Here is a 14600-nt window from a genome sequence, read left to right as displayed (position 1 = left end):
GGGGTGACACCAACCGGGCCTGGGCTCAATTTAAGGACCCGGGGGTACTATGGGACAGACAATAATAAATGTCCATTTCCATAAGATAGTTACACCAAAAATGAAAACTGCAAGGGGTAGGGGAGGGGAAGGGGACGAAGGGGAAGTAGTGGTCACCGGGACTCCATTGGCTTTCGACGTGTATAGATGTATGAAATATTCGCACACAGCTGGATACCACTCAAACTATCATTTTATTACATTTCCATAGAAATAGTTCATTATTCCTTTCAGGTAGCTAACTTATCTTGAACATACTTGAGCGTTACAGATACCTCCCGGGCCGTAACTGCGAGGTGGGGGAGTGATGGGGGAGGGTGCATGGCGGCACGTTCACTTCACCAAAAAGTTCAGCCATCCATCCAAATAGCATATATGCCATAATACACGTACGAAATGTCGTACTCAAAATGGTTATTAACGCGGGGATTTAGTGGTAAGATCGCCAGCACTTGATAAGAAAGCAGTTACTAGGCAACGGGGTGCGCTCAAGTTGCGCTTGATTGCTAGCTTTCAGTCATCTTGCAACGAAAACATTCAAAATATGACTACATTTAATCAATTTTTATGTTAGCATTTCTTTCTTTCAAGGATCACTGAATTGAGATTAATGAGGTATAAGTTCAAATTAAAATAATAAATCTCTCAGATACTTCTAATAAGGCAGTGAACAAATGTGAACCCAAACGAACGCTGCATGAAGGTACGGCAATTTTCTGAACTTTCTGAAAAGAAATTTTAACAATTAAGGCAAATCAAGGAGCGTTTGTTTTTCTATTGGTTGGTGGGGATGGTTTAGGGATAGTGGGAGGAACTGTGTTTTTTTTCGGCTGTGGTTCAGGAACGCTAATGGGCAGCCATGACGGAGTTCCAAGAGGTGAAATCTGTTTGAAATCTGCAACATTTTCAGCTATTTCATGTTCTCGCGATTTCCAAGCATATAATACATGTCGGTACCATGACACCCCTCTCCCAACCCCCCCCCCCAACCCGAGCCTACGCTTCTGCCGTACTGAGATACATTGTCATGTAACCAAATTTTAAATTAACCGGGAAATACTGCTGCCTTTAAGTAATAAATTAATAATTCTAAGATTATGAAATTCTTACTTTTAATCTACGCGCAACCTAACATAGTTAACAGAAATTGGTAAAATTCTTATCTCCATGCTATTTTAGTTTATGTTTTTAAATTTTTCCCCTTAAAATCTTGACGTCGTTTTGTGTTTTTCGAGAAAGACTAGGATGGTAATGTCAACTTACAGTCGTTTCGCTTTTCTCATTTGCTGGGATTGCCAATTTATCACTGTCACAGAAATCTCTTCCAGGGTTTGTATTCAAATAATATTCTATGCTCCCTAGTACACACAGAGAAAATGAATTTCAGATGAAATTACACAGACAAATGCATATATAGATGTTGTCTACTATAGGTGTGATCGTTACCGTGTTAGTAAGAAACACGGTATATAAAACTACGCAATTACATATGAGTGTAGGCTGTGTGGTAATAGGCATATATAGGTTTAAGTAAACAGTTATGTGTGTGTGAAGTTAGAGAACAAGTTCGCACAGTCACGCAGTGCAGGCTGGTAGTACTATTCTGGTACATGGTTATAGTTATTAACACACGTGAGGTCATTGTACAGTACGGAAATGTACTTCATGCCACTTTTTAGGTTTTGTACAAGTATTAAAACAGAACTGCTTACATCCGGAAATATGATAAAAGGGTTCCAAAGCATGGTCACATTATCTTCAAATATTTACACATTTCTGTCATTATCCAATAGAGAAAGAAAATACAATCTTTTTCAAAAGAGGCACTTTGGGAACTTTTCAGCAATAAAATGTCAGCGTGTGAAAATGTCGACGAGGCAACACGAAGTGACATTTGATGAGGGTAATTTAGGCCATGTCACGACAAAGAGCAATCCAGGATCAGGTTTTTCCTTTTATGTGACTTAATTGTTTTGCCAGAAGATAAATTCAACAGTTACTCTCGTAAGAAGCAGAGATAGAGAGTTCTTCGAAACTGTCCATAAGATAAATTCTGTATAAACATCAGATATATATATATATATATATATATATATATATATATATATATATATATATATATATATATATATATATATATCTATATATATATATATATATATATATATATATATATATATATATATATATATATATATATATATATATATATATATATATATATATATATATAAAACGATTACTGTTAATGCACAAAACAAAAGTGTCCGGTCATCTACATCTTCAGAATCGGATATGAATTTTCATATTTGTAAAACATCCATCGGTTTATTTCACGGTAATCATGTCGTGAAAACAAAATGGGAGGATGCACTAAAACTTGATCATTTTGTATTTTACTTGTTCGATAAAAAGAAAGGGGTCTGAGAGAGGAATCGAATCGAGGAATCGAAGGAGATGAATCAATCAAACCTGTTGCTTTAACTCACGAGTTGCACGCACGAGTTACTTAGCAACTAATATCTTTCCAGGGGTTGGTGGTCATGCATATATCCAGCTAGTTATAATAGTTGCCGATAAAGAGTTTACGGAAAAGGGTGCCCCTTTATCCCTCTAAGACCACTATGAATTGAGACATCAATTCAAACAATTTATTCTTATTGACCATATTGTTTTAAAGTCTTATGATCATTACAGAAGTTTTCCTTTTCCGTACTTAGGTTAATTTTCAAAAGTGACTTGTGTCAAGTCGTTTTATCGTTAATGAGCGTTCAAAATCAAGCAGTTTATGATCAAATGTTACCAGAGACAGTCACATCTCGTTGCGCCAACAATTTAGTCCAATCAAAGTAGAAGGTCTACTTTAACCAGTCAATCTCAAACAACCAATCAGAAACATGCAATTACTTAAAGAAATAATAAAGTGAAACAGCCTTCTATTGTGACAGATGTAGTTACCCGTGGGCGAAAACTAAGCCTCAAAAACTACCGTAGAAAAGGTTCCGGGTATATTCGCTCTTAACAAAACTTAGTACGCAAAATGGGTACAGTAACTATGTATATATATATAAAACTATATATGTATGTATAAATGTACAAATTTCGAACCTTTCTGAAAGTGACTGAACTATAACTGCTCGAAGCCTATACTTGATATTGAATATATATAATTAAAACACCGTGACGTGATTATTAAACCATAAAGTGTAAGCAGCTTCTATAGCTATAGCTGGTACCGTTTATACCAATTTTCATTTCAATTAAATAATTTTATTCCACAAAAGAAGAAAAGCAAGTGCAAGGAACTACTTCTCGAAGTTTATGGCAGTCTGTAGTATTGTACAGTTTAAAGCATAACATACATGCAATATGAAATAACTGCCTATATAGGAGTAAACAATGTGTAGTATTGTACAGTATAAAATATATGAACCTAGCATTCGTGTAATATGAAATAACTGCCTAGCAGTAAAACGGTCTGTAGTATTGTATAAGCATAGCATACGTGTAATATGAAATCACTGCCTAGAAGTCAACGGTGTGTAGTATTGCGCAGTATAAAATATATAAGCATATAGCATACGTGTCATATGAACTAACTGCCTATGAGTAAAACGGTCTGTAGTATTGTATAAGCATAGCATACGTGTAATATGAAATCACTGCCTAGAAGTACACGGTATGTAGTATTGTGCACTATAAAATATATGAGTATAGCATACGTGTAATATGAAGTCACTGTCTAGGAGTAAATGGTATGTAGTATTGTATAAGCATAGCATACGTGTAATATGAAATCACTGCCTAGAAGTACACGGTATGTAGTATTGTGCAGTATAAAATATATAAGCATATAGCATACGTGTAATATGAAGTCACTGTCTAGGAGTAAATGGTATGTAGTATTGTATAAGCATAGCATACGTGTAATATGAAATCACTGCCTAGAAGCTAACGGTGTGTAGTATTGCGCAGTATAAAATATATAAGCATATAGCATACGTGTCATATGAAGTAACTGCCTAGGAGTAAAGTAAATAGTTTCATGGACAGTATTAGTAGTCTGGGCGATGACGTCATTAATTCTATTTTCAGGATTTCTGATACCATAAACGTGATGTTTAGCCTTGTTGTCTTTATCGATCCGTACACAGTGACGGTCATGGCAGTCTTATGAAGATCCCGTAAAGAAGTCACGATTTTGAAACCTACAGAGTCAGTGCTTGTGGCCTCTTGTTAACAATCGACCGTATAACATAATAAGTGGCTTCTTAAAAAGGGCTTTATTCAATTGAAACAGAATTTATAGCGCATTAAATATTTTGAGGAATGTATAGAGACACAGTAATTGTTTGTTAAGGAGGTATTGTTATTTCAATGAATATTTGCGTGTATGGGCAGTACTGACTTCTACACAGCTCAATCTAGAACAATAAGTGAGCTAATATATGCAAATTATTGTTTGTTTTTTTCTTTTTTTACTGTGTTGGAGTTTACATGGAATTGAACATGTATAATGTTCTCTAAGATCTATATTAATCATTGAAAGATCTTGCTAAGATTATTATTGTTATTATTATTATTATTAGTTTTTGGGTTGATTGGAAATTATTATTATTATGCAATCGTTGTTGAAAGTTAAAAAGTGTAAATTTCTCGTTATCATTTTGTCGTATATCTGTATGCCACGAGATGCACGCTTTTGGCACATGATCAGTTTTGAATCTGTCTGTGTTTTTTGTTCATTTAGTTATTTTAGTAACATCTGAATAATATCAATATTTTGTGAATAATTGATCCCCAGTTTAATTTTGCACCAGTAAACTTCCCAGGAGACATGTATACGGCTGTGAAACTTTATTTCAGTGTATACGGCTGTGTAAACAATAGCTTTTTTTATAGCCTAGCTCTCTTTAAACACATAGGCCTTCAAGTACTTCTTCCTTTGTCAATGTTCAACCTAAATGGAAGCCAATAATAACATTTAGTTAGAGAGAAGCACACATTTTCACGAGGGTTTCTTATTATAATACGGTTTAAATACGGTTCCCCATACACTTGTTGAAATGGATATTAAACTGGAGCGGTAGTGCTTGCAGGGGTTCATAACATTTGATAGTATCCAAGAGTGACTTGCCATTTCAAATTATAAACAAAGTTTTTAATTAGTAACTTTCTCCCAGAGTGATACTTGAAAAAAGACCGCTTAATTAGCAGTAACCAATATATGTATGTATATTTATATATGACGTCATTGCTTTGACGTCCCCTTAAGAAACCAGGATTTGTGAGTAGAATATGTTAATTTAAAAAAAAAAAATAGAGGTCGGACGTTTCGAAGTCTATAACGATACATATAGCCTTGTAACCACTCATGACGCATAGACATGACGAAGAAATTGGGATTTTTTGTTTAGTTATATTATTAGTTATCGCGTTATATTATTATGTATATAGCTGCATGCAAATAACTACGTATTTGTACACTTTTACACCCTGAACATTCAAAGCTCCAATTCAAGGCCAGATACATTCAATTATATCATATAGTTTCCCAACACAAAATAAACCAAGTGTGAACTAGATATTGAAGTTAATTGAATAAATCAACACAAGTTATAACCACGAACAGTTCTTATAATTATTATATTACTATTGTACACTTAAAGTAAAGTTACCACACCACCGTAACATGCAAACACTGAGACGTCTTTTTCCCTTGTAGCCTTTGATGGTAAGCGAACATTGACATTTTCAGTTGTAGAGTCTGGTCAGACTAAAAAACGAAAGCAGGTTCAATTTTATGTCGTCTTTTTATTTTTTATGATGACGAATACCAAACAGATGTAAAGTACGAAATTCTATATATACGGAATTATATATATATATATATATATATATATATATATATATATATATATATATATATATATATATAGCAGGAGGCTAGAGTTAGATGTCGGAGAGATCAAGTACTTACAGTGACGTGACTTGGACGTTCAAACGTTTACGTACTATTTGCATTAGGAACTCTAATAAAACGATAATGGATTTTATTTAATGAAGCAAGCATTGTTAAGGATATAACTTTTTAACTGACCTCACCTACCCACTTTATCAATAAATAAAAAAATAAAAAGCCCTGGGGCAAATCTTCTTTAAAACCCCTCTTTTTCCAAGAGAGTAGGTTTACAAGTCACGTTCCCTTTCTCACACTTCCTCTTTATGTGTTTATATTATAATGGGTTCGTATATATGGTTCTGTATAATTCATTGACAAAGCAATATCAATCGGGTTTTAATGGCATATGGGTTGTATTAGGGCGAATAATTGCCCATTTCTTTCCGAGATTCCTCACAATAGCATGAGGTTATCAGAGGTCATGTGATCACAATATATATATATATATATATATATATATATATATATATAAATATATATATATATATATATATATTTATATATATATATATATATATATATATATATATATATATATATATATATATATATATATATATATATATATGATGTATGTGACATCATGTTAGGATTGAATTAATAGTGTTTAATGTATAAGAGATTTTAGACTAGACTGGATAGAGAAATTGTTTCCAAGTTGAGTGGATTTGTTGAATTTTAACAAAGGGGTAATTACTTAAACTCAACTTTTAAGTTAACATCATTCATAAACTGAAGGTTGTCATAGTTCAATTGAGCTTGTAATCTGTAATGAAATATAGAATATCTTAAAATGATCGCAATTATATAGCTGATATGGCCTATAGGAGAGAGAGTCTCAAAATATTTTAAATACGCTCACCTTAATGTTTATTTACCAGTTAATTAATGGTTGTTCTTATCAGATTGCACCTGACTGATTTGAATTGAAAGTATTACGTAATAAACACATATATAATTATATATATATATATATATATATACATATATATATATATATATATATATATATATATATATATATATATATATATATATATATATATATATATATATATAGTTTGTTTTAAATCTTTCAAACAAAGCAGATGCATCTAGATCGTTTTACGACTTTTGAAATTCAATTTCAAAGTTCTTGTAGTAAGCGCCAACCCCTGTCTTATTAGTGATTTTACAGATATTAAACTCAGCTACATCTCTTCGCATACACTTTCATTTGTACCGCCTTCAAACCAAATGGTTTTACTAAAAGTCAGATCGTTTTACCCTTTACTGCTTTTGATTTTCGCGTTACATTGGTCATAACCCTTGTTTGAAAGGTACGAATAATTATCCAATAGAAAATCTCATTTGCGTTTCGTTCTCTGACACATTTACGAATCACAGGAGGCCTAATTGCAGTATTAATGACGTCATCACAGACCTTCTGAGAGCCTCCTAGCAGATGTAACAATTTCATCAGCTGACATTTATGGAAAGTTGAAAAACGAAAAAAGAAGAGATCAATTCCTGAGACTATAACTTCTTCTGTTCTCTCTTTTCTCCCTCTCTTCTCCTTATTTTTTTAATCATTATTTTCTTGCTGGCTGTCTTAATTTTGGTCTAGTCAAAGCCAATTTAGTCCGCTTTTTTTTTCAAATATTCTCAACCAATAGAAATGTGAGTTTTATACACATTCTTATGATTATTTTCCGCGAGCTTCATTGCATTCCGGTGTCGGCTATACACCTTCTATTTCTCCTATTTCTCTCTCTCTTTTCTTACATTTCTGTGAAATCATTTTCTATCTTTAAATCGATCAAGCGGAAACTATTTTAATAGAGGAGCAAATAAGAAGCTTTCTGGCACAAACAATACGGATCGTTCGTTTTTTTTTTCTTTTTTGTAAGTCGTGCAATAAAATACCCAAAACGAGCTGAGGAGAAGATTATGAATGCCGTTCTAATTTCTTATAATGTTTGCTCCAAATAACAACAATCTCATAAAATGCATCAACGCATCTGTTACCATTAAAAACCTGAATTATTGTTGAAAAAAAACTTAAAGATTGATTGCATGAGAATAAGCTGTTAATGGATAAGCATTATCACTGCTGTACGCAAAATCTTTCTGTTTGTTAACTTTTATCTCTCATTTTTCCAAAAGCTTGGGAATTGGTAATACGTGCCGACATAATTTTCATAAGAGCAATGGCATTTAACAAGATAACAACTGTAGGCAAATCCTTCTGAGAACTATTCTATGCTATATAAATATGAGAAATGTCTTAATGGCGCAAAAAACTTCATCCTTAATTTTGATTTATGATTTTTTTTTGACGTACACGCAAGAAGGTGTTCGAGCTCAAAGAGTATTACAACACTTCTTATTTAAAATTTGAAATAACTTCCGCTTCGGTTCTTATATGTACAGTGATGTTGGCGTGTATGTATACATATGCTACATATGTGTTGTATTATAATTGTTCGAAAAGTTACAGCCATTCTCGAAAGACTGAGCTAACCTGTATTACATATGCAGCACTTATTAAAGCAAATTAATATATTTTTTATTTTTTATTTTGCTGTGTATACTGTAAATGAAATTTCGTTCTTCTAATTCACTTTCGATATAAACTGTGACATTTTCACAAGTTATCAATATCTCAAAGCATTTGCTTGCAAGTTTCAATAGGATGCTTCTAATATCTTTATCCTTTCGTCAGTCAAACAAGTAGCTTCCTGGACTATCCATTTACGCAAGTGCAGCAGACTCCTTGACTATCCCTTTAAACAAGTGTAGCACACTCCTGGGCGCGTATTTTTTTTCCCAGGACGAACGTGGGCATCGGCCAATGAAATCCCTGGATTCCAAACATGTGACGCTTTTTCAAAAAACATGTTCTGAATCTTTTTTCCTAGTTTTGACCCCAGATTATGAACGACAATCCTGCAATTTCATAGAAACTGTATCCTTAACCCACTTTCTAAACCCTAACTCTGATTTCAAACGAATTTGTAAATTCCTGAAAAACCTGAAACCCACGTTCGTCCTGGAAAAAAAAAACGCCTCCTGGGCTATCCCTTTTAACAAATTTAGTTATTTGTCACTGTCACTTGGGTAGAGTTTACCATATGAGGGCGCTATCCTTTGGACTTTATATTTCTGTTACTATGCTTTCTTTCCGTTGGGCCTGATAGTCTCCATTTTAGCTCCCTTTCCCTTTCCCTTTCCCTTTCCGGCCCCCCCCCCCTCTCTCTCTCACTTGCCTACAAAATACTGCCTCAAATTCATTTCATCCATCATGAAATGACGTCAAAAATTTAGTCTGTTCGGTGTGTAATGATGGAATTAAAATGATGTCACTTTTTTGTCTTTATTTGTCTTTAACCTTAAGTTCAATTCAAGCCACCTCCGATATTACTGCAGACTCACGTTTGCCATCAGAGGCAGAATTTAAAGAACATTCCCCTTAGAATCTTATCCTATAGCCATGATTTCTGCGCTAGATTTGAGTAGAAAAATATTTAATGTGATGTCGCTTCTTCCTTAACGTTTGCCTGCAGGGGTCGTCGAGTTACATCACTTTTAATCTACGCCAGATCTTAAGAAGAAAATATCAAGTCGGTAGTTTTATTTCCAATCTGAAGATTTATGGGGAGACTGTCTCACTTATAAGCTGTAGGCCGGAGTCATCAAGTTTTCATTAACACTATGAAATTCAACCTTTTCGAACGCTTAAGGTTATTTCGTCGAAATTTCTTCTTTTTTCCCCCTTTTTTCCCTTTTTCTTATTTCTTTTCCTTTCATTTTGAGAATCTCAGATACGCAAGGGTCCTTACAAACTTCACGGTCTTTATCTGAAACAAAACAACAAAAAACCCTTCCTCATCATTACCTTTGACTTTACACTTTAAATGGGAAGGATGATAAAACCCTGAATCTTGTTCCAAATTAAATTACAAATTTGCCCAAACAAAGATCACCAGTATAGATGAAGATGTAGGGAGGTTTTACTACATTTCTGCCTCAGATTACAATTAAGTATAAAATACAGGAATATTTTGTGTATGTCTATGGAATACACGCAACTGTTAATGTACAGTTATATCTCTCTATGAGGTTTCACTATACATCCCGAACCTCGGATTACCAATTAAAGTAACATTCATTCGCGTGTATATTGCTATATATATAGCCAATATGGACATATCTTCCAATGATGGTCTCCTATACTTTCTACCTCGGATCACAAATTAGCACCCGATACACACAGATAACACAGTTACTAATGTAAATGTTAAAGTTTTGTACCAAAGTAAAAACCGCATCTTGCTATAAATCGGTAGCATGTGCTATTTAGGATTACAGTAAAAACTGAGGATATGTGTAATCCCAAACAAATCCAGTTTGATGCATTTGTTGGGATTACACATATCCTCAGTTCTTACTGTGAACCTATTAGCACATGCTACCGATTTATCATATTTATCAGCACCATCCAGTCTACATTGTGGTACAATTTTTTTTTAAAGAGATAGTTATACTGTAATTCTCTGTGTGAATCGGATGATTCATCTCACATTTCTGCCTATATAATGGTCAAAATGTGTTAGACTAGTCACATGCATTGACAAAGCTTAATAATACGTATATCACACGTGTGTTGCGATCACGTGTGCACGTATCACATATAATTATGCAAATTATCAAACCGTTATTAGGATATATCATTATGTTACGCCAACTATAGAGAACAGATAATGATATATTGGTTTGTATATATTCTGCAGCATTATAGCCTTTGTAAAGTGACATGAATATGTATAATATTGGATTGTTGAGAGGTACTCGCTATAATACGACATTAACAGTCCATTTATTTTTCTGTTTTTGTTTTTGTTTCAGCTATGTCATAATTTTCGAGAAGGGTTACCAGACAACTGACAAAGTACTTGGATCTGCTACTAGCAAACTTAAAGGTATAGAAAAAACAAACTTCACTGGAGCTAAAAACATACAAGTAGACGACATCTCACCATATAATAAAGTCTGGGACGTCACTGATTACGTCATACCGGCTCAGGTATGTAACATTTTCAAATGGTTATGAACTGCATAGTAACAACAACAAGAGCCAAACAATGGATGAGTTTATGTTCATGTTATTCTGTTTCTTTTTATTCGTTTCTTTTCTATTTTATCTTTCCCACAATGAAGAGTATAAATCTACTGCAGTGATTCCTATCGTTCTATAAGATTTCACATGTACGAAGTGTCAAGAAATGAAACAAAACCTTTATAGCATGACAACCAAAAAAAGCTAAGGATGGCTTCAATGTACTTGTGGTGTATGTACGCAGTTCAAATAATACCTATCTTTCTAACATTCTGTGCGAAATACGCACTCCAGATGCAAAGTAGTGCAAACCATTTATTGTCATTTTTTTGTTTGAAGTAATGGGCTTGAAGTGTCCTTTACATGGCTAAGTTATACGAAAAGTTTAGAATTTGATAGGCACACCATGGCATGGAAACAAGCACATAGCCATACAACGATACCTCAATGCGACTCATGCGCATATTGGTAAGGCTATCAAAGCAAAGTTGGATGGTATCTTTTATTGTTTTAAGAGATGGAATAAATCTCTCCTAAATTCTGATAAGCAAATTTTGTACTGATTTGTATAACTGTGTGTTACTTTGATCATATGATGTAATATCAACACATACATTGATACTATTTCAGCTAACGGTAAATATGTGATTAAAATTATTGATGACGTAATGGAATCATAGCAGTTTAATCCAATACAACATCAAAAACTGTGTCCCCAAAATTTAATGGAATTCATTAATGTGTTAGATGTTTTGATTGGCAAACCTTGAAGATTTTTTTTTTTTTTTTTTAGATTTTACCAATTTTGGTGTGATTTTGATATAAACACCTTTATCTCTAATTTTAACCACTCTGTTAGGTAAAACCAGAGTGGGGCGAAGTCAACCATGCTTCACGTCGAAACCAACAAAAAATGTTAAAATAATATTTATCTGTTTTATTGAGTGTCAATTCACGACAAAAATGATAAAAAATTGTTGCTTCAGATCTGAAGCAGTAATCATTGTAACTAAAGATGAATTGATAAAATATTAAACTGATGAAAGACGCTGACACCTTTCTAGAGAATGTCGAAACGTCATCTACTGGCTGAATGGAGAAATGTGAAATTTCGAAGAAATTGAAAAACGGTTGAACCCAAATAAAACGTCACCCTATACACACAGAGAACACAGTTACTATAGTGTGCATCTTAAAGCTTTGTAGCAAATTAAAAACTGGATCGTGTGCTATAAATCGGTAGCATGTGCTATTTAGGATAACAGTAAGAACTGAGGATATGTGTAATCCCAACAAATCCAGTTTGATACATTCTTTGGGGATTACACATAAACCTTAGTTCTTACTGTAAACCTAATAGCACATGCTACCGATTTATCATATTTATCAGCAGCACGATCCAGTATTTACTGTGATACAAAACTTTAATATAGATTGACAGTAGAGTTACTGTATAACCTCTGTGTGAATCGGCTGTAAACGTATACACAAAATAGAAAGTTGTCTTTTAGTAAGACATTTTTCAGTTGTCAGTATCCACCGACTCAGCAATTCATCAAATTTGGATTTTGTTTTTGTAAAAGCATATTTCAGAAATTTTATACTTTCCTTAGGGTTTTTGAAGTCTATATTAATATATAAGTGAACCGTTCGCATATTTTGAAGGCACATTTACATTCCCTGTGTTAAGTTCAGAATTTCAATGAAACATTTGCTTTCCAGAGATTTATTTTAGAAACGAACATACGTGGGATGTTTCCTTATACCTTTTTTTTCCAGACGTTACTGGTATGGTAAAACCTAATATTCTTAAATAAAATAAAAATGTTGATTACAGTATTAACATTTGTTTTCCAATTTCTACCAGGAAGATGTCAACGAAATATGAAATGCAACTCTGTTTATTTTCAACAGCTTTCCAAATGTTTTTTTTTTTAACACGTTGTATAACTTTAAAGCAAGTTACTATACAAAATATTACGTTATTTCCATATATCCATCTTAAGTTCTTTGTTGTTTGGTCCAAAGGAATTTAATTATTACATGGGAAGTTTGCTCAACTTGATAATCCAGAAACACTGACTGATCAAACTGGATATTATCTTAAAACTAAACTGGCATTGAACAATTAAAACTGCATTTGTAATGCTTGTTATATTGGTTTAATAATTTTGTTAATTTACACGTATTTAAAGCAGTTTTTGTCCTTTGGTGCTTTCACTGGGGAATGCCCAGTTCATTGAAGTATTTATAGTGCCGTTATACATAACGTGATACAAATTCAGGGTTATTGGTGGTTAAGACTGCACGCGGAGCTGCTGATGGTACGTAAACCATCTGTAATTCATATAGTCTCCACACTGAAATAACCTTGAACTTAAGTCATGCAATGTGTAACACCTAAGTTGGAAACTCCTATAGGGTCAGAGGTCAAATAATTGCATCGAGCCGTTGCACGCTATATCATTTTTATATGCACGTAAGTCTTCCTTGTGTTCGAGAGTGTTAAACATTTTTATTTTTCTGTTGCGTTGAATCCCGATTGGAATTAACAATTTCCGGTGACGATTGGAATTAACAAATAATTTTACTGTTTTATTATAAGCATATGTTGTGACAATGAACAGTTCCGAATCTACATCTTGGAACGGACTATGTTAAGTGAAATGGGAGTAAACGACCAAGGCAAATATATATATATATATATATATATATATATATATATATATATATATATATATATATATATATATATATATATATATATATATATAAATATATATATATATATATATATATACATATACATATATATATATATATATATATTTGCCTAGGTCTATATATATATATATATATATAAATATATAGATACATATAGATACACATAGATACATAGATATATATATAGACATAAATATAGACATATATAGATATATATAGACATATGTATATATCCAGAGAAGGTGATTTCATTTTTTATTCCAATACTCCGCGCTGTTAACTTCACGACATGTTTTTTTCCATGATGAACAATATATTTATGAAGATAAATGTACTGCTGTGTAATGATACACCATTACAAGCATGTGACGTCACTCCTTTGTCATACTTGCCCGTACGTTTTGATGGCTGTTCCACGTCTCCCTCTTTTATGTTTCATTCTATGGATAGCGGAAAGGGTAAAATTGTATTCCACCTAGAGTGCCCATTTATAATTTGTATTAACTTTTGTATACGTTGAAAACACACAAACAAAGTAAGACAATGTTTCTTTTGTTCTTCGACCATTGTTTTTGTTAATGAAGTTGTTCATTGCCTTGCCCCTTAGTTCTTTGTTTTTTCTCTCTCTTACGTGTATTTCCTTTGACATGTGTCTTTCTGAACTCTCTTCAAATACCATGCAAAATGACCTCGTGACCCGATACTTCCGGTAAATACTGACTTCTTTCGCATCCTCTTCTATCTTCTTCTTATCTTTTATTTTTTGCATCTTGCCAA

At 33.1% G+C, this 14600-nt stretch overlaps 1 protein-coding gene across 2 annotated transcripts in view; it reads left to right on the top strand.

Annotated features, from left to right (window-relative positions):
• LOC139980592 (P2X purinoceptor 4-like) overlaps positions 1-14600 on the top strand; it is a 97413-nt gene that overhangs the window by 52825 nt on the left and 29988 nt on the right. For both annotated transcript variants that reach the window (XM_071992343.1, XM_071992344.1), the window contains one exon: positions 10889-11066. In XM_071992343.1, the coding sequence (XP_071848444.1) occupies positions 10889-11066 (178 nt within the window). The remainder of the gene's footprint in view (positions 1-10888; positions 11067-14600) is intronic.

Source organism: Apostichopus japonicus, chromosome 15, assembly GCF_037975245.1.
Source record: "Apostichopus japonicus isolate 1M-3 chromosome 15, ASM3797524v1, whole genome shotgun sequence".
Classification (NCBI taxonomy): Eukaryota; Metazoa; Echinodermata; class Holothuroidea; order Aspidochirotida; family Stichopodidae; genus Apostichopus; species Apostichopus japonicus.
The sequence above is the reverse complement of the archived record's forward strand: the minus strand, read 5'-3'. Positions and strand labels throughout refer to the sequence as shown.